The sequence below is a fragment of the Protopterus annectens genome, chromosome 13.part0 (assembly GCF_019279795.1).
Source record: "Protopterus annectens isolate FY-2018-M chromosome 13.part0, PAN1.0, whole genome shotgun sequence".
In the NCBI taxonomy this organism is placed as follows: Eukaryota; Metazoa; Chordata; order Ceratodontiformes; family Protopteridae; genus Protopterus; species Protopterus annectens.
The window spans coordinates 749,304,241-749,326,435 of record NC_056747.1 but is presented as its reverse complement, the minus strand read 5'-3'; the positions used below and the strand labels follow the sequence as shown (position 1 = coordinate 749,326,435).

At 41.5% G+C, this 22,195-nt stretch overlaps 1 protein-coding gene across 7 annotated transcripts in view; it reads left to right on the top strand.

Annotated features, from left to right (window-relative positions):
- The window catches only part of MYO18A (myosin XVIIIA), a 2,129,602-nt gene that overhangs the window by 2,066,972 nt on the left and 40,435 nt on the right, over positions 1 to 22,195 (top strand). For 5 of the 7 annotated variants that reach the window (XM_044054446.1, XM_044054441.1, XM_044054443.1 and 2 more), the window contains 2 exons: positions 7,588 to 7,710; positions 10,964 to 12,427. In XM_044054446.1, coding sequence (XP_043910381.1) covers positions 7,588 to 7,710; positions 10,964 to 12,419 — 1,579 coding nt within the window. In that variant the 3' untranslated portion in view covers positions 12,420 to 12,427. The remainder of the gene's footprint in view (positions 1 to 7,587; positions 7,711 to 10,963; positions 12,428 to 22,195) is intronic. The other 2 variants (XM_044054445.1, XM_044054444.1) reach the window with 1 other exon arrangement.

The following is a 22,195-nucleotide window of genomic DNA, read 5'->3' as shown; positions in this document are numbered from 1 at the left end:
TCCAACAATCTATTTATCTCCTCCCTCAGAGTCTGTCTGACTTGTTCAGACACCCTGTAAAATGCTGCTTGGTAGGCCTTTGGGGTCTTGTATCCACATGGTGCTGCATTAGGTGGGTGCATCCAGGTTTCCCAGTCAGCATGCCCCCAGACTCCTGCAACACTGCTCAGATTTCACAAACGTGGGTAGGGGCTAGCCACTGGGACACTGCTAATCTTTCCACTGAAGTGTCTGTCCAAACCTAACTGAGGAGATCAGTCATCAGATCCCCCTAAGACTCCTCCTGCCACCCACTGCAAATACTCGGCAGAAGGGCCTCCCTATCATGGTAGGTCTTCATCCTATTACCATGGTACAGTTTGTGCCTCTGCCTGCTGCCTTGCAGGTTTACCATGTAATTAACATCACTGACCTTCTTTACCACTTCAAAGGGTCCCTCCCAAGCTGCCTGCAGCTTTTTGTGTCTGACAGGAATGAGCACCATAACTTTCTGTCCCACGGCATACTCTCTGGCTCAAGTATTCCTGTCATACCAGACCTTTTTTGCTGCCAGGTTCTCCTGGGTCAAGCCCATGAGCTCTGTAAACCTTGTCCCGAGGTTTAGGACATATGCCACAACAGACTCCTTGTGGGATTCGCACTCACCCACCAACATATCATGAATCAAATCTAAAGGCCCCCTCACCCTATGCCCATACAAAAACGCAAAGGGTGAAAAACCAGTAGATTTCTGGGGTGTCTCTCTGTATGCAAACCACAGATGGGGCACATATTTGTCTGTCTGTCTCTCTCGCTCTCTCTCTCTCAAACTAGTCTGGAGGTGGTAGGGAGTGTTCTTCAGGTGCCTCACCCCACAGCACTTCTGCAGACAAACCAGCAGGTCTGACATGAAATTGTCACCTCTGTCAGTCAGTATTTCTTTCAGGAAACCTACCCTGCTGAAAATCTCTAACAAAGCATTTGCTACCTTCTCTGCCTCGATAGAGGACAGAGCCACCACCTCAGGGTATCTAGTATCATAATCTACTACCACCAGGATATACTTCCTCCCTCTGGAACTTGGGGTACTCAGAGACCCCAGAGTGTCCATAGCTACCCTCTGAAATGGCTCCTCAATCACCGGCAAAGGCATTAAAGGAGCCTTGACCTTGTCTCCTGCCTTGCCTACCTTTTGGCACTGTTCACAGGTCCTGCAGTACCCTATTACATCCCTTGCAATCCCAGGCCAATAAAAGTTCTGCATAATATGTCTCTTGGTATGCTTTATGCTAGTATGACCTGCAAAGGAATGTCATGGGCTAAGGCTAGAAGTGCCAAATGGTTGGCTCTGGGCACTACCAGCTGCTGTATTACCTCACCCTCTAGCCCTCCCTCAGGGGTCCACTCTCTATGCAATAACCATTTGTTTCAGTATACAGCCTCCCCTTTTCCTTGAGAATCGGGTGCCTGCTTAGCTACCTTCCCCAAACCTCACAACGTAGGGGCCAAAAGCTGAGCCTGTCTCAGTTCTACCTTTGTGACCCTTCCCAGCTCCCTTTCCACCAGAAGCCCATTCTCTTCTGACACTGGTGCCTCACTGTCAGCCTTGGTACTACCTCTCACCTCTGCCCTTGCAGTCACCCTGTCCACGGGAGCATCAGTATGTACCAGCATCTGTGGCTGACTACTACAAGGTAGCTCCCTCCCTGAAGTAGCCACCTCACCAGCCCCAACTTCAGGTGTGTTGTCTGTGTGGGTTTCCCCCAGGCAACCTAACCCACTTGCCTGTCTCCAAGCCTGACTGCATGCAACTGCATGCACACAAGGTACTGCATTATCAAAATCATTCCCTGTCAAGACATTTGCAGGGATATCCTCAAACACACCTACTTGCTTGCTTCCTTTTCCACCCTCCCAGTCAAAGTGAACCCTGGCCAAAAGTATTTGGAATGGGGTCCCTCCTAAAGCTCTGACTGCAGTGGACTGCCCAAGCAAGTACTGCTACTCTTTAACCACTGCAGGCGTCACAATACTTATGTGAGAGACTCTCTCTCTGTCTTTCTGTTAACAGTGGCCTGTCTTCCATCCACTAAGATAGGATACAAACTTCTGTGATAATTTGGTACCCATGTTGTCTCCAGACAACTTACCACTGGCATGCTGTTATTCCCACTTGCTGGTTCCTTCACCTTTTGTTCCTCACCTTTCCTCAGTGGATATTTATATGCTACAATGGCCCCTCTGGTTACATTTAAAACATGTAACCCTTGGTCCTGGCTGCGTACCTGAACTAGTGGCTTCCCCTTTCACTGGTGCACTCTGGGGTGTTTTAGGCTGCCCACCATGGTTTCCCCTATAAACATGTGCAGTGCTGGGTATCTCCTTCTTGTGCAGTGATGCCCGGCTTGCTAAGTAGAGATCCCCTTTTTTCCCCAGCTCATCTGCAGAGTTACACTCCTGGTCTATCAACTGGATTCTCATGTCCCCAGGCAAAGTGCTAAGGGCTTGGTCCCTCACCAAATGGTCTGCCAGCCTTTCAAAAGTGGTGACCTGACACCTACTCACCTACCTATGAAAACAAGTGCTTAACTCAACAATATAATCACATACACTTTCATCTGCTTTGCGTCTATGCTCATGAAAATGTTTTCTGTAAGCTTCAGGTGTTAATTTAAAACATTCTAGAAGGCATTGTTTTACTTTCATAGTTTAAACAATTGGTATCAGACAATTTAGAAACAGCAGTTACAGCTTTACCATGGAGTAAGGGGGTCTTTAAACTTCCCCAGAACCCTTGGTCGACATTATACTGTTTACATACCCTTTCAAATACATAAATAAAACTATCAAAATCATCACCCTCTGTTAACAGTGGAAGAAATTTACTGATCTGTATTGCTTCTGGGGTTTGCTTTTTCCCTTCCCCATTGCCTCCATGGCCTGCCAAAGAGTCAGCATCTCCTGTCATGTCGGTGCTGTTTCTGCTTTTCTTTAGCCTCCAAATACTGCAGTCTCTCTGTTGATTCTAACTCCATCTGTTTCTTCAGTTGTTTGGCCTCCAGTTCAAGTCTCTCTAAATGCAGATGAATTTTTAATTCCTCCGAGGAAGAGGTGAACTGTCCTCTTTCTGAAGATTGCATGTCCTCATCACCAGACTGGTTGTCTTCCGGGTTGCTGGTCCGTGCTGCAGCTGTGACCAAGACTGAAATCATTTCCTGTTTAGTCAGGTTGGCATGCACCAGATGTTCTTCGTGTTTCACTGTTGCAGTCATTACATTTGGGTAATCTGCTAGCAGGTTGCCCTCAGTCGGCCTTATTAACAAAGTCTTGGGTCCTGCGTCTGTTGCTGTCCCTTCTTCCATGACGTCAGGTCGTCAGGGATATAAAACATGCAGCCGACACCATTACATCAGTCTTTTTTGCTGCGCGGTGCCCAAAGCAGAAGCAGTTCGCAAGTGCCGGTTGGCCGACTCCTGAAATTTTCATTTTCAAGTTTCTGATCTGAAGTCTTCAACTAAAAAGCTAAGTACCCTGTTGGGGAAACTTTTTCTTGCTCCTTACCGATGCCAGTAAAAGTTAATAATTGCATTACTTGTGGGAAGCAAATACCTCATAAGGATTTTCATTTGTACTGTATTCCTTGCCTAGGCCCTGACCACAATGTACCTTGCTGTCGGTTCTGTGCTTTATTTAATCAGTGCAGTATCAAACGTCTGTACATTTTTGCTTCTAAATATTTTGGCTCACACTTTAATTATCCAGAAATGTCATCGGTTAGCAATCCGACTACAGGAATACCTAAAAAATGCAAAGAAAAAGACAGGCCGTTGAGGTCCAAAACCGCCGACAGTACTTCTCCTAAGCCAGTCGCCAGTTCACCGGTACTCAGTGAGGTGCTTTTGCAGCCCCTGATACCCGCTACTTCTGATTTGCAGGCCTCTACTGAGACCCATTCAGAGTCCAGTATGCCGCGAGATGCTTCAATTATGGAACCCGTGGATGTTTCTACCTTGGATGGGTCCGGAGCCACTGCGCAGGCACCGGTTTCTGAGGGTGTCTCCAGGCCTACAGATTTGTATGTTAGAAGACGCCATCTTCAAAACTAAGGCCAAAATCTCGACCTGTGCCTAAAAAAACGATGCCTAGGCCACATGTGCAGGCCCCTTTGCCTAAAAAACAAATGATCAAAATGGCTGAAGGTTTAATTACTCTGATCAGGGGTAGCCAACCCCCCCCCCCCTTCTAAGAGGCCTAGGCAAGATATTGAGTATGAATCTTCTGAACAGGTTTCTATTTCTTCTGACTCTTCTAATGAACAGGAATTGTCTATACCTACTTATGAGGACTCTGATGCAGAAGATTCCATTCCTTCTGCTTCCCCCCTGAGGATTTTTCTTTTGGGGAAACTTTACATACCTTAAGGGAACATTTCCACTGGGAAAGTCAGGATTTTTTCTGAATCTAAAAAGAAACTTAGGGATTTTCTTCTTCTTCCTCAGCATAGGCCTTTGGCTATACCTCCTATTCTAGACATTGTCGATGATGTTTTTTCAGAATCTAGTATGGCTCCTGATTCTCTGCCGCCGGCTCCTTGTAAGCCAGACAGATACTACAGGGTTCCTGACTCCCACAAATTCCTTTTCAAAAATCCTGTTACATATCCTGAAACAATTTCTCGGGGGCCCAAGGGCATTAGGGCTTCTACTGCTAAAAATCCTATCCCTTCTGATAGAGATTCCAGGGTGCTGGATAGATGGGGTAAGAAGGTTTACACTTCTGCAACCTTGGCAATCAGGGCTTTAAACTGTCAATTACTTATGCTAAAATAGCAGCAGCATATCATGGGACTGCTTAAACAGAAAATGATGTATTTATTAATGTATTAAAGCCTATTTCATAGATAAGTCTGGGGCAGGTTTGAGACAAAGAAAACATTAGATTGCTATAGCCCCTTTATAAATCAGTCTGTTATATGTGAAATTGCAAACACACACACACACACACACACACACACACACACACACACACACACACACACAAAACCTTCTGCTTAGCACTAAGAGTCTTAGAAGTGAAAGGTGGTGATGCTTGTACTGTAGCACAGTAAGGTGTTCATTTGTATTTTCATTCTCTAATTGTCCACGTTATCCTAAGTAACACCGATATTAGAATAAGGTAGGAAATCAGAAAATTAATAAGTGTACCCCACTTAAGCACTTCCTCTGTGTTCTTTTACTGTGGGAGATTAACATTTTTTGTGTTATCACAACAGTGATTGGGCTAGGTGAGGGAAGAGAATGTCTGTAAATGACTGCAACAGATTCAAATACTTCTATTATGTACGAATCAGGTTGGGAGTGTATAGTAATAAATTGAAATACATTATTGAAGCCATTATTTATTTATTTTATTTATTTATTTGTGATCATAGACATGATTGCAGAAAGGAGCTGCTCTCATCAGGCAAGCTTTTTTCTCTTGCAGGTATTTATTTTTACTAGCAAGAAATCAGATAATGGTATAGCTGTAGGCAGTGGTAACAGTACATATTTTCAACAGCAGTAATGAGCTAAATGTCAGTGTCTCAATGTGTAGCGCACACTCCTTTGATTCTGGAAGGTTAGAAAGCTGTGTTCCCCATACCAGATACTTGGATTTATTTTCCACTACTGTTAATACAGCGCAGCATAATGGGGGTGGGTGGTAGTGCTGCACTGTATTAACAGTACAGCGCAGCATAATCGGGGTGGGGTGGTGTTGTACTCTTGAGTTTGCCATCCTATAGTTAGGGTGTTAAACTGAGCCCCCATCTGTCTGAGTGGTAGTGGTTCTGGTTGATGTAAATGATCCCATGACATTGTCAAAAAGTGTAGAATTTCCTTGGTGCTCTGGCTGAATTTCCTCTAGTCAGTATGAGTACTACTTCTAGTCTCCCCTTAAAGAAGGACACAAGCCTGGTGAGACTAACTTGGTCAACAGAACATAAATAAAACAAATACTTTTTTATTGTATTTATGACAGTCTGGGTGAGGATGTGACTGTGCATGGTATCAGCATATTGAAATACATTACAGTGGCCATTGCAGTGATTGGGAAGGGATATATCTATGTGAATGAATATATTGAAGTAGTAGTGTGGCCATTATAGCAATTAGAGTGAGGGATGCCTGCAAATGATTGCAGTAGGATAAAACTGACATATATTACTATGGTCAATATAGCAACTGAGTTGGGAGGGTATGCTTATGAATGACATCTGGAGGTTGAAAAAGAAATAATTACTGTAGCCATTGTAGAGTTTGGAGTAGGGTTGCATGGCTGTGAATGACAGCAGCAAATTGAAATACATTACTGTGACATTATTCCTTTCATTTTCTTTGCAATCATGGAGGTGATTTTTCAGATGCTGTTACTTGCATCTTCAATCAGTGTGCATATGCTGCTGTTTTTAGAAATATTTTTCTCTTTAGCAGATATATTTTTCCTTTTACTAGCAGCACGCTAGACTCTTACTTTAATTACAGTGTTATCAATGCACACGTCTGTTACTTTTTAAGGTCAAATTTTGGACATAAATTTCTCTGCTTATACAGGAATATATGTACAGATAATTCATGTATCAGTACATTAACAAAGGGGAGGGCAGTATATGAGATTGAGATGTAGAAGAAAACAAGAAATGCAGAAAGTGAATTTGAGAGAGAGAGACTGAGAAAGAGTGATGATGCTTTGCAGAAAATGCAGTTAGTGCTTAGAATAGTCTTCAGTATTTGGATGAGGGGGGCAAACCTGCTGGCAAACCTCAAGCATATATGTGACCAGTTGAAAGAACTTCTCAAGGAGTTTGCATGGGGTGGCATTGTTATTCGTGTAAGGTGTGCATTAGCAGTAATGCTCAGTATTATTTGTTACAAAGTGAATGGAATTGTGACAGCAGTGCTTTTATAAGGTACAACACAAATCTATGCTACAGCACTTTGAAGCAGTGATAGGTGACAGTATTTTAGCACCTGTAGTAGATACGTTCATTGGTTCATACGTAGGTACTAGGCTATTGGCCCTAGGGCCTATATAAGCCTAGCCAAAAAGGTACCCTGGCGTTCGCCACTCAAGAAAATTATTTTCCTGTGCCCCTGTCAATCAGGACCACAGAGGTGATCCTCTGGGTTAATTTCCTATTTCCTATCCAATCATCAAGATTTTTCTTGAAGAATGCTAATGAGGAGCTTTGTTTGATATAGATAGGTAGTTTGTTCCAGAGTATGGGATGTTTTTGGGACAGTGATGGTAAATTTGGGAAGAGTGGATCATATAGCACTGTTTCCTGATTTCACTAATATTGCAAACTCAAGAACAGTAGCTGTTCTATGGCAAAATTGAACTTTTCTACTCCGGTGAAATGACAGGGTTCATAAAAAGTAAAGTAAACCAAAAATATCTGATGGGTGAAATGGATGTGTCATTTAGAGTTATCTGAAAAAACAAAATGTTCTCTGTTATTGTCTGGCACAAGAAAATCAAAGCTGTAAAATGCTACATTATGAAAATGACTGCATTTTGAATTACAAGATAACTAATTTGGCACTTTACTCTGTTTATTTCAAATAGTGAGGGTGACTCTGACACAGATTCCGAAATTGAAGATCGTGTTGATGGGGTCAAGTCATGGCTGTCTAAAAACAAAAGCTCATCAAAGAATTTTTCTGATGATGGCAGTTTGAAGAGTTTCAGGTCAGTTGAGTGTTTAAATAGTACTGTAAGTATATCACTGATTTTAGAAGGTCAGCACAAGAATGCAAACAGGCTTTTAAAATTCAGGCTGTGAGTGCAGAGTGAAAGAGGTAAGAAAGAAAGAGAAATACTTTGCATTGCACGGGAAAAAATGGAAAATCCATATATAATATGCTGTAAGTTGTTTGCTACATTAATAGAACTTCCCACGTTGCTTATGTTGATCCCTGTATCAGCAAATCATTACCCAGAAGAGCTTTGTCAGAACAGGTGGGTCAGGACATTGTTATGGAAGGGTAATGAGTGGATGCCTTCACTGGCAAGTTTGTATGTCAGTCAGATGACATTACGTGGTTACTGGTAAGCTAAAAATCAAACATTAAAATAAGTTGTCAGATTTGAGCTCATGGTAGCTGTAGTGGGTACATTTTATAAGGAGCATGTATTAAGTTGACAGTGTATGTACATAGCATGCAATTACTTCAGTCTAAGTGTTTTTCTGTAATAGGATTGCATACTGAGTTGTCACACTGACCATTGCTGTAGTTGCAGGGCTACCCACTGGGACTCCCAACAAAGTTGTACATGGTACCTGTCATAGTTATGGTTGGCACTTCCTAATAGGAGTAATGCCACAGAAATTTATGGCATCTTCCAGCAGCAGCTATTCCACAGTTTACAATATACCTTCCAGGAAGAGTATCCCTGAGCTATATGTGGCACCGTTTTACAGGCGTCACTGCTGCATAACATAGCACTATGCTGTGGGCCTTCTCTATAAAAGGATTGTCAACTTAGTGGAACCAGCTTGTTTGCAAAGAATACTGAGAGTGCTGCATTGCCCTTCATCAGAAATCATGTCAGTGTACTATGCAGTACCAAATAGCAGAAATTAGTCAAAAATTGCACATGATATTTATTCAGCTGTAGGCAGCTTCCAGTTATGACTTCGTAATACCTCTCAAGAAGAGGAACTCTGGAATCATACATCACCTTCTAGTAGAAGCTGATTTAGTATCACGCATCGCACATCATAGCAGCATTTTGCTGAGCTCATGCTTGGTACACTGCAGTAGTTGTCATTTCAGATTATTGCATGCATCTCTTAGCATGAGTCAACAAAATGACATGACATAGGAGTCACTCCATATTTACACAGTGAAGCCTCCAGGCATAAGTCAGTGAAGATTTCACTTCAGAATCATATGTGGCAAATGTCAACAAGAGTCACTTGTGTCATGTTTGAAATGTCCTAGTACAATTTGCTTCAGAGTTTGTGCATGGTAAGTCAGTCCAGTGTCACAATTCTCATGTTCCATCAGGAATCACTTCTGACTACTTGTAACATGGCACTTCAGAGTATCATTTACTTGGCATTGACAACAAGATTCATTTCGTAATACCTCAGGATGCATCCCAGCAAGCCTCTCTCCATGTCTGGACTGTACCCCTTGCAAGAGTTGGCTGCAGAGTCATAAGTGGTACTGCCCAATGACAACTGTGGCATAGCTAAATATGATCCCTGTATGTGTAAAGTAGTTCAGACTCAATCGTAGCACTTTGTCAGAGGTGTTCCAACATCATGCATGGTACCTCCCAAAAGGACTATCTGTGTATACATCTGTATACATATGCTATTTGAGAGCTCACTGCTGTGTCACCCCAAAGTCTATCAAAGAAACTCTTTAAGCATTTAGTATTAAGCACTTGCCTATTTGCTTATTCTTACTGTATCAGCAGATGTCATTGTATGCCACAGTGTTGCAGACTTCTCAGCTATTTTAGTCTCAGTATTTCCTAATAGGAGTCATTTTTTATAATACATACATTATGTGGCTTTGACAGAGCATGCAGCATTTCCATCTCAACAACTACCAACAGGTATCGCTATAAACGTTATAAAAATGCACTGACTGTGGATGCACCCCCCACCATTTAATGTGCAATCTGGCAAGTGTCCTTGTTAGTAATGATGATGTAGCATGTATCAAATTGGTAAATTTGCACAAAGTATGTAAACGTAAATTGTACTGTTTGTGGAGGAGCTTACTGTTTGTGGAGGAGATACTTTACTGTTGTCAGTGTCAGTTTGAAAACTGTATGTTGTGAGCTTGCTAATGCAGGAATCTTTTATTGTACCTAGTTTGCCATGTTTTGCAATAGGAGTGATTGTTAGGTGCTGTTGTGGGTATCTTTGGCAACTTGTGACCCCACTGTTTGTTTTGGTATTTGTTAGAAGGTGCATTAAAGGAGCTTTTAGAATCACAGACACCAGATGATCAAAGCTATGTGATTCACATCATTTATTATGACACTGCTGACTATATAACCTTACTTTCTATGTGTAGACACATTCAGTTCCTCTGTTCCATCATTCATAACACTCAGTTTTACCCCATGGGAGGGCTCCCTTGCTAAAGTCTTGTGGTTGACTTACTTCAAACCTATATTTCTTTACATTTACCTTAGTCCACTTTCCCTGTTATAACTACTATTGTAGAGCTTGCATTAATGGGTTTAAAGTACACATGCATGCTTCTATACATGCCTGCCCTGGCAAGAGTGCTCTGTACTTCATTGTAGGAGTAGCCATTCTGCTGTCCCTTTTGCTTCAGGCTGCCTCTAAAGGTACTCCAAGCAGCAAGGGAGCTAACCACGCTACTCTCTTCCTCTTCATGGTATTGAAAAAAATGTAATAGTCTTACTCAAATATCATCAAGGACAGGTCCCAGATTTGGCAATATCCACTAATCAAATCCACAATAACCGAGTTACAGTTGGGGTATTATCTTGTTGAGACTTGTAATCAACATCCATTCAAGCATTTTTCAGCAGGTGTTTTTACAGACAACCTTGTAGGAGTCCCATTACAAAATGATTTTTTTTTTTTTTGTATGGAACTTACTTCAGTTGAAAAATTATATTTGGAACTGTGTGAATGAAGTGTATGTATCAGTGTCTTAAAATAATTAAATGCAACCATCAACTTTATTTACAGAATGTGAGAGGTATACTAGGACTCTCTACTTTAATTTGCTTGTTTTTAACTTTACAGCTGTCCTTTGATTACTTGTACATATAATCAACTTTTAATCAGTTCTTATTTTTTAATCACTTTTTATTTCTGAATAGTCTTTTTTTTTGCATTTTCATTATATTTTTACTTGAGCTTAGCTGTGCAAATTGAGTCTTTGATTATTTCCAACCTTTTCTCTTCTCTTTTTTTATTGCTGAAACTCTGCAATCTTTTCAGGTTTGGGGCAAATGTAGATGCAAAAGATGAAAAGGAGGGAAAGAACTGGAAGGAAGGAAAGGAGGTGAAGGAAGTAGAAGAGAGTAGACCTGTCTCTGTAATGAGTTCTCTCAGCTACAGGAAGCGAGTGAGCCTCAAGGATTCGATAGGTGGCAAAGGGGATGAAGACTCCCTGTTTTCTACACTGAAAGAACGGGCAGATTCCCCCGAAAGATGCTACAGAAAGTCCAAGAAAAATTCCAGTGCAGATAACCTGGATGATACTCTTTCTGTGAGCTCCTGGAGGAAGAGTCAAGGCAGTGGTGGTGGTGATTTAGATGATCGAGGATCTGTTGTATCTCAAGCTTTCTCCGAGGCCAACAGTAGAGCTAGGAAAGGATTAGATAAAAGGTGGAACATTGCTAATTCTGACTTTGACAAAGCTTCTACCATCTCAGTCCCTGTTAGTCGAGCTTCTGCATGGCGGGGCTTTGAAGCTGATGATGATGTCAAATCTTCTGTGAGTTTTGCCTTATCGAGTCCTGGAAGTGTAAGGCGCAGTGTATCGCGGCTTGATGATGATGGTCTGAGTAGCTATAGTCCAGTCAGTCCTTCACTTAGCCGAAAGTCAGAGTTCATTATGCAGAGCCCACCTTTGTCTAACCGTACAGATTCAAGGATATCCCTTTCAAGAAGTCGCTTAAATGAATTAGATGATGATAGTGCTAGTGTAGCTCTGAGTGATACTAGGTCTGCATATAGTCAGCATTCCACTGGTCGTAGTTTTTCAGTTCCCCCAAGACCTAGAACATCAGCATCTGATGAAGGCTTTCCAGAGAACCCTGATATTAAACCTGTTGGCCACCGTAATTATTTGGACCCAGACTTGGAAGCTGCAATCAATGAAGTCTTGAACTATAAACCTATAGTGTTTAAAAGAAAGAGTTTGGAACAAGACTCAGAAGAAGAAGACGACAGACAAAGTGTGAGAAGCATGAAGAGTCTTCAGCAACATGGGGAAGGCCATACCACTAGCCTTCGTAGGTCTGCCTCAGCTGTGGACTTCTCTAGACCGCAGAATCGGAAGAGTAGAAGTAAGAAGAAGAAAAGTTTGGAGCTAGAAGACTCTTCACACGAAAGTCACAGAAAGAGGAGCTCAAAGAAGCGCTCAAAGAAGTCCAAAAAGTCCAAAAAGAGAACTACCAACTCTGACTCTTCCTCTTCCTCCTCCTCCTCATCATCATCAGAGTCAGAATCATCCTCATCATCCTCATCAGGCTCCACAGTGTCTTATCGAAGCCATGGCAGCATAAAGAAAGCTCCTAGAAGGGGACACTCAGGATCTGAAGATGAGGATGCACGAGGCAGCATGACAGAGAAAAAAAGTGAACGGAAAACCAAAAAGGAAGACAAGAAAAATAAGCAGAAAGTGGACAGTGTGATGATGAAGTACCTGTACAGGCCAGAAAGTGATTAACATGACAGGTGTGTGTAGAACAGCATGAAGCATGAGTGGCGTGTTACTAATATCACTCTCGTTTTCTGCATCTTTAGCAATGATCTGCCAGTGATCTAACTTCTAATACTGCATATCTGTTTTTACATGTGTAAACACGATTTGTTTCAACTGAATTTGAGAGCAGTTCTTAGTAGTTTTTATTGTACAGTACTTTATGTGCTGGATAAAATTTGAACACAAAAGCAATAACTTTACTGCTGTTTCCAGTTAAATTGGTTTAATATGATTCACAGTTTAAATCAAGTTCAACTGAATGAACACATCAGTAAATGCATCATGGTAATGTAAAGAAAGAAAAGGCACTCTTTCAGTTATTGTTCATTGATACAGGTGGGTATTAGCCAGAAGCTGTGGAATTTGGTGTCTTAAGAGGCTGCATGGACTCAGTCAGGTTCATATAACATGGTTTCCTAATCAGGCAGGTTCATACAACATGGTTTCCTACTCCATTAACCAGTATAATTCTCTGTACTTTTTCTTCTGATGTTCAAGAGAGTCTGCATTAATGTTGCTGTTTTAAGGAATTGAAGAACTTTATTACACTTTTATGCAGAGTTGTACTTCATTCATTTCATCAGAATCTGTGCAATGTCATCTGTACAAGAGTCAAACATCTGTGATGTGCTTTAAAGTGTTAAAGTGGAACAAGAGGTCTGTAGTTCTTTTCTCACTGTACTCACCATTTTTCTTACATGGTGTGCTATTTTTTCTTTTTCACTTGCATGCTTATTTTATTTTTTGTAACTCGATTTGTTGGTCAAAACTGACTAGAAATTTTAGATTTCTTGCCACATGTTTTATGTACTTTCAACATTTTTTAAAAATGTGTATGTTTACATTAAATTAATGTATATAAAAAGGGTATGCTTACATTAATATATATATATGGTTCTACCTGACTTCGTCGACAGCGCAGAAGACCACATATATAGAAGATTTATATATATATTTATTTATATATATATATATATATATATATATATATATATATATATATATACACACACACACATATATATATATTTATATGGCTGTTATCTTACTTCTTTCTTATGTAACTTTAAAGTTAAACGTTTTGAAAAAATTGTAGTTGGAGATTTTATTATGAGGTGGTAAACTGAAGCAGTATTCAGTTAGGCACTGCTAAAAGACCAAAATCCATAATTTTACAGCTTTGAACTGTATACCATTTCATTGTATAAAGAAGGCCAACACATAGACATGCATTGTATGCAGTAAGCAGATAGAGGGAGTGTACATAAATGCTTGTGCTGTAATGTATTTGGAATTAGAACCAAGCAAGCTGCAGTAGTTACTTTTACTTCCTTGTATAAGATATCTTTAATTCTGAGCAGATAAGATATCTTTAATTCTGAGCAGAGCAAGATGAGTAGGGCATCGCAGCTTATGTATTCAGTGCAACTAGTTATTGTAATAGTGGTAGGATTAAAACTGGGCCAACAGTAAGTCATCTGTGCACCATTGTGGTGTATACCAGTAGCATCATCCGTGAGCTGTAACAAGATCCTGTCCAGGATTTAGTCTGAATCAGCTACACTTCCTATTTAGGAATTCCTTCCATGTCTACTGCTAGCGCCTATCCTTGTTCACCAGGTCTGCAGGACCTGCCTTAACCTCTCCCAAGTTCAGCCCAGCCCACATCTGAGGCCAGTGAGGAGATCATGTACATTGGTGCAGTGTCATACTGCTGCAGAGAAGTCTGCCCCCCCCCCACCCACAATAGCCTGTGGTAGATTTGTGAGCTGTGAAGTGGCTTCCTTCAGAAGGTAAGTGCTCCCTTTTGCCCATGTGCAACCATCTTACCAAGTGATAATACTGCTTGTAAGTTGTAGTGTGGAGCTCACCAGACTGTTCAGTATTTCGAGACCATAAAGTCGAACGTTCCAAATCTCAAAACCCCAAAACCGCGAAACAGAAAATCACACACATAAACACACCATACACCACACAACACATACATCATCCAACCCACACCAAACAAAAGACACACAAACCTACAATACACAACTCTCCTACTTATATATACTAACTCCGAGATCGCACAAACAGGAAAAGACAGCAAACTCACACCCAGACATTCCACAGTCCCTCGCACACAGACACACACATCACACATATACAAACACCAACACATACAACACTTACACCCTCATACTTTCACCTACCTACCCTAACCCACACGTACAACTTACAAACACACTTGCATACATTCAAAGTCCACCCATAACCCTTACAAAACACTCACTTACCTTAAGTCACACCTACATCCAAACACGACACCGTACACCATCCACACAAAACACCAGACGTAATGAAGCATAAAGCCATAACCGCAAATTTGAGATATTCAAATTCGCAATTATGCACTTTCGCTATTTTAAAAATTCCACTTTATAGTCTTGAGATACTGAAATTCGAAATTTCAGAATTTCGAGATTATAAAGTGTAACTACATATATATATATATATATATATATATATATATATATATATATATATATATATATAAAACAAAAAACAAATTCCACCTGTAGTCTCACTTGTCTGTACCAAGTTTATCATATTTATTTTATTTTACACTGTATTTCTATGAATATAAAATGATTGCATAGATTGTCTGCAGTTGTCATTGGAGCTTTTCTCCCCAGGCCTCCACTAAAAACAGGCTCTTCGTGGGCCCAGTGGACTTTCCTGGTCATCAAACTGAAATAAATAAATAAATAATAAGTAAGTACATAAAATCCATCATCTGCCAGGGATATTTCATGGCCTGGAAACCCCTTCCTCCTTTTCTGGGCATCCTTCAGCCTTCTCTAGAACAGCTTCCTTTATTTACAGAACTGTTCTAGGGTCTTTTAGCTCAAGACACCATTCAAGTTTTGGCCCCTCCCAGAAAGGAAAGAGGTTTTATTCCAGGATGTTTCTGGTTCCCATGAAGGAAGGCAGTTGGAGACCCATACTAGACTATTCTCAATTCAACACCTCTCTAAAGGTCCCCTCCTTTTGAGTGTTGTCCCTTCAAACCCTGTTCCCTCTTCTTCTTCCACAGGCCTTCTTGGTGTATCCCTGGACTTCAATGATGCCTATCTTCGCATACCCCATCCACCCTCTTTTCAAGAGGTTTTAATGTTTCTCTGTCTCTTCCTTGCATTTTCAGTTCTTTGCTTTGCCGTTTGGCCTCTCTACTGCCCCAAGGGTATTCACCAAATGCCTCTCTCGTCATTGCTTTTTGCAGGATTAGAGGGGTTCAGATCTTTCCTTATCAGGACAACCTACTCATTCAGGCTTCGTCTTCCAAGTCCCTGCTCCAACACCACCAGTTATTTGTCTATTACAAAGCTTGGAGGTCACCATAAAATTTCGGAAATCAGTCCTGGTTCCTTTTCAGGATCATATTTTTCTTGCTTGCAAGATCTAGACCATTCCTATGCTGGCATCCCTGTCCAAGGCTGTTTCTTTGGTCACCTTTTTTCAATCTCTTCTTCCTCTCTTCTGTCACAGCCAGGGAGTTTCTCAGGGTTCTAGAATTCATGGCCTCCGCCATTCCTATGCTGCCTCCAGCCAGACTCCCTATGAGAAAACAACAGTGGTTCCTCATGTCAATGTGGCTTCAACATGGTCATCCACTGGATTTCTTAGTTCCTTTCCTTCCATTCCTCAAAATCGAACTTCAGTGGTGGATTTATCAGCTTTCTCTCATCCCAGGACTTCCTTCTCAACCTCCAGTTCCTTCTCAGGAATTTTTTGTAGATGCCTTGGACAGGGATTGGGGAGATTTTTTTGATTACCTCAAGGTCCAGGGTTTCTGGCTTCCTCATCCGAGGTCAGATCACATAAATATAAAGGAGATGAGAGCTCTCCTTTTTGCTGTTCAGGCTTTTCATTCCCTCTTTTTTCCAGGGCCTCTCAAAGTGTTCACATATAATACCACAGCGATGTGGTTTATCAACAAGCAAGGTGATGGTGGGGGCATGGTTCTAACCTCTTTGCAGACTTGCTCTTCAGGTCTGGGGTCTAGCGTTCCAGTGTCGAGTGACTCTTCAGACTATCTACATTCTTTCAGAGGAAAATGTAGTGGCAGATGCCTTGAGCAGGTCCAGTACAGAGACTGACAAATGGATGCTTCACAGAGGCATGCTTCTGGACATTGTCCATCGATGGGGTACTCCACAGGTAGAGTATTCTGCCTTCCATCTGAACAGACAACTTCCTCTTTTCTGTGCCAGATTCCCAAGCGCTTTGGCCCGGAAGGTGAATGCACTACCTTTCCTATGCCTTCTCGCCCCTTCATCTGATTTCATGGGTCCTGCTCAAGGTCAAGCAATATTTCCCCAAAAATCCTGCTAATGACTCCTCTTGGCCCAGACAGCACTGGTTCCCCCTTCTTGTTCACTTATCCAGGGGTAATCACCACAAGTTACCTCAAATGGTGGACCTTCTATCACAAGACAAGGGGTCTCTGATCCATCGTCACGTGTCCACTCTTCAGTTGACATTGCGAGTGATAGGATTTTCTGAGAACATGCTTAGGGTTCTGTAGGATGCCAGGAAATCCACGACCAGGAAATCATGTTTGTCCAAATGGAAGAGATTTTCTGTGTAGTGATTATCTTGTAACCAGGATCCCTTTTCACTGGGGATCCGTTTGGTTCTCTGCTATTAGTGTGAATTGCTCCTTGCTGGGTTAGCATAATCTTCAGTTACTAATTCACTCCGGAAGAGCTCAGAAAAAGCTGCCTGCTTAATTCCACCATAGGAACAACGTTGCAGCCTGAGCTCATTTTCATAAAATCCATTTCTGATACCATACAGAAAACAAATGTTCATAACTCTTTAACTATAAGAGCTATACTAAAAATGTAAATGCGAAAGTTCTTTAGCAGACACAGACCTTTCCAACAGTGTAAATGTTGATAGTGCGTATCAAAGTAATTTGGCAAGGAATGCTGATATTGTACAAGCACAATATCTTAGTCAATGTACCATGTAGACCCATACAATTTGTATTTAATTTGTATGAAAGTCAGCTTTAAAATTATACATTAACCATTGCTGTGTGATGCTCCTTTATGGAGATATTCACAGAAATATGATTAATATAATATTTCTCATAATTCATAAAGCATAATATCTCATCACCTGTAACAGGCAGAGGGGTACATATCAGAATATAGAAGTTGTGCGTCTCAGTGTCAGCTTCAAAATGATGTATCATTTCTGTCATCACCATGCTCCCTTCCAAAGATATGGGCATAATAATGAGAAGTATTGGAAATGTATAATTGTCATAATCCTACAAGACTAAACAAACTGTGATATCGGTACATGTGTACACTGCACATACACAGTTCTTTTACCATGTTGTAAGGAGTAAAACTGTCTTCAAAATGAGGTATTACTTGGCACACTGACATGCTCCCTTGCAAAGATATTTGCCAAAATATGAAAAAAATCATAATTTCCATAACCTAAGTTTGAAACAAACTTTAATATCTGTACATGTGTACAACATGGAGGCACAGTTCTTTTACCAGGTTGGAACAATGAATACTGTCATCAAAATGAGGTATTAGCACATTCAGATGCTCCCTTGGAAAGTTATTTGCCAAAATGTAAAAAAATCATAATTTCCATAACCTGAGTCCTAGTAAAATTGATATCTGTACATGTGTACAGCATTCAGAACCAGTTGTTTTACCATGTAGACACATATGATTGTAAATATACACATTCTTAGTGTAGCCAACATACTGCTGAATGGGTACATATAAAGAGAAAAAGCAAGGTAAGGACCGCCACTCCACGAATGAACCCAGGACAGGCATGGGACTTCAGTGGCAGGCAAAGCCATCTGATCTGTCCGATAGCTGTGCTGGCTTCCCACTCAGACAGCTGATACCACTGCAGTCTCATGACCTCCTTCACTGTCAGCAGTCTGCCTTACCTATGCCTTTTCTCTTTACATGTGTCCATTCAACAATGGACCTAAGGGATCAAGTTCTGTATTAGTAAGCCCTTCCTGTCATCTAAACTCTGCACATGCCTGATAAAAGCAGACTTAAAAAAGTATTGCAGGGTGGTCACTGACATATTAGATTGTAAGTGGTAGCACTCTCCTGAAACAGTTTTTCTTTCTCAGCATCCTCACCAGCTCCTTACCACAGTTATTTGCTAAACTCAGAAAAATATGTTCTACACAACACATTTCATAACAGAGTTTTACTTACTTATACTGGTCCTACTTGGTCATGGGTGTTTTCCATTCTTCTCACAAGCTGCATGTTACCAATCCTGCATAGCTCTCCTCATGCCATTGTGGAAGTCAGTCAAGAGCAACGCAATGCCCTCCTCAGTTAGGTGAACGCCATCCCTTCTGAACGGGTGAACATCTTCCACAGTGATGCTGTCATGGCAGATTGTAGATCCACCGACCCTGTGCATCAAGCAATGCATGAACACATTCTGTAAACGTCTGGCCTTGTGAGCTGCCTGTTGACTGTTTGCTGTTTTCCATACCTGTCGAGGAATTATATCAGACCACACAAAATGACAGCATGGCCACCACGATTGCAGGTGTTCAAAAATTGCTGTGATTTGAAACCGTAGCCTTCCGAGTGGTTGACTGATGACATCATTCCCACCAATGTGCAGCATAAGAATGTCGGGCTCAGGGTAGATGGAACACTTTTCTTCCAATAACTGCAGCACTCCGCTCCAATGCATACCTCTTCTTGCAATCCAGTATACCTTCACATTGGATGTGGGGAAGAGCAAGTTGTACTGGGTTTCAGTTTCGGAGGCATGGCTGGCAGCCCAGTGAATGTAGGAATGGCGACATACCCACACTCTCACTTGTCGTTCTCCTGATTGTGAAGCCATGTCAGTGTCAGAAGGTGGACAAACCTGCACAGGAAAGAAAATGCAAACAGATTACTACTGATGTTTGACAGATGTATTGGAAGACTACATATATATGTATATCACATGCATTACCTAGTTAGCCCATCCAAATCTTACTTCCTATCCACAGGGGGCAGTATTCTTTGCATTAGGTACATAAGTGGTGATGACGCTGCAGAGGTACATACCTACTACCCATGAAAACACCAAATTAAACACAATGACAAGGGGGCACAGAAAGGGCACATGTAAACAGAGAAAGCAGGGTAAGGACTGCCACTCCACTAATATGCCAAGGACAGGCATTGGGCTTCAGGTCGTGGGCATCTGAAGTGTCCCATACCTGTGCTGGCTACCCACTCAGACTGCTGGTAGCAGCAATGACTCCCGACTGCATGCAATGCCAGCACTCTGCCTTACCTCTGCCTTTTCCATTTGCATGTGCCCATTCAGCAATGGGCCTAAGGGATGTGGGACGGAAGTAGCTTACTAATTGCTGCCCTGACCTTCATACATTTACTACCCTGACTTACAGTCACAGAATTAGTCACAAAAGTAATAATTCCAGTTATCGCATCTGACCATCACTCTGGTTACAATAAGACCTGTCACTTTTCCTCAGTGCAGTATGTTCATATTGTTAACGGATAATAAATTATTCCTGAAAGCTGGGATACATAAAAAAATTATAATAACCATCACTGAAACCTGAGCTATAGATAACCTATACTTGTTACACCATATCTGTATTATGATCTTCAGCAGTCTGACCATGTATGCACAAGCACTTCCCTGGTACACAAATGAAATATTTACCCTACCAACATCTTCATTACTACATGTTATACACATGTCCCTAAATGAAACAGTCACCCAAATGACCCCTTCAGGAACATGTTGAGATACGCACAATCACCAAAATTATATATATATATATATATATATATATATATATATATATATATATATATATGTATATATATATATACACACACACACACACGTACATTATGTACATACATGCATATATATATCCATATACACATATGTGCACAAATTATATATATATATATATATATATATATGTGTGTGTGTGTGTGTATATACAGGAAGAAAAAAAATCAGGGGTTTAGGAGGGTAGGCAGTTGATGAAGAATGAGGGGGGTTGTTTGCAATGACTCCAAGCAAAGAAAAAAACACAGCCTGGCTTGTGCATTCATCAAAGTGATAACGACTTCTACTTATGTGAATAACAGTGACAGCAGCTGAGACTTTTCCCAGAAAAGTGATAATGACTAACTGCTATATTGTAACTGCACGCATAGCCGGCCTTAGGCATAGGCCAACTAGGCGGCCGCCTAGGGCGCCGCTCTAGCAGGGGTACTTTTCCAGTGTTTATTTGGTGTAGGTAGACCAGGATGGGGGCACCAGGTGTTGTGGTAGGGGGTGCCGTGAAGCCCTTTTGCCTAGGGCACCAGTTGACATAAGGCCGCTCCTGCCGTATTGGTAATGTGATCATGACCTGCCTTTCATTACTGCAAAGGTATGCATGCTGAGACACAGGGGATAATTGCTGCACATAACCTGTTGAGTAGGCATTCATTATATTACATTGTGCAGCTGTTATGTAACATAGACTCATTATCATCAGTAAGGAGAAGACCTGAGTCATTCAGACATTTTCCCCAGAGATCCCATCTGCAGTCTATCTGGGAAAACATTTCCATCACTGATCCTGCCTGTAGTCTGTCCAGGTGTGCGCAAACATCCCACTGACAACCAAGTGAAACATTTCCTGAAACTATACTTTCTTCAGCCTGTCCAAGTGTGCATAAGCACTCCTCTGACCATGAACTGAACCATTCCCCCACCAATCTTGTCTGTAATCTGTCTAGGTGTGCAGATGCAACCCCTTGACCCCCCAGTTATCCTCTCTGCAGTATGTCCAGGTATGCACAAGCACTCTGCTGACCACCAAATTAAATATTTTTACCAAGGAGACCTTCTGCAGTCTCTCCAGGTATGCACAAGCACTCCCGTTACAATAAAATGAAACATTTTCCACCACACTCCCTTATGTAGTCTGTCCATTGTATGCACAACCACTCCCCTGACTACAAAATGAAACATTTCCTGTAAGGATCCTGTTTGCAGTGTGTCCAGGTATGCACAAGTACTCCCCTGACCACTACACGAAACATTTCCCCCAGCGATCCCTGTCTGTCTAGTTATGCATAATCACTGTCCTGACACCAAATTAACATTTCCCATAGAGATCCCTTCTGCAGTTTGTCCAGGTGTTCACAATCACTCCCCTGACCACAAAATGAAACATTTCCTCCAGTGATACCCTCAGCAGTTTTTTCAGCTATGCACAACCTCTCCCCTAACCATCAAATGAAACTTTTGTACAACAATCCCTTCAAAAGTATGTCCAGGTATACATAAGAACTCTCCTGAACACCAAATGAAACATTCCCTTCACCAACCCTTCAGTAGTCTTTCCTGGTAGGCACAAGTACTCCCCTGACCATCGAATTAAAAATTTCCCCCAGCAATTTTTTTTGCAGTCTGTCCATGTATGCATAAGTACTCCCCTGACCACCAAATGAAACCTTTCCCACAATGATCCATTCTGCAGTTTGTCCATATATGCACAAGAACTCCCCTGTCCACCAAATGAAACATTTCTCCCAACAATCCCCTTTGCAGTCTGTCCAGCTGTGCGTAAGCAATCCTCTGATCACCAAATAAAACATTTCCCCCAATGATCCCATCTGCAATCTGTCTAGTTATGCACAGGCACTCCCCTG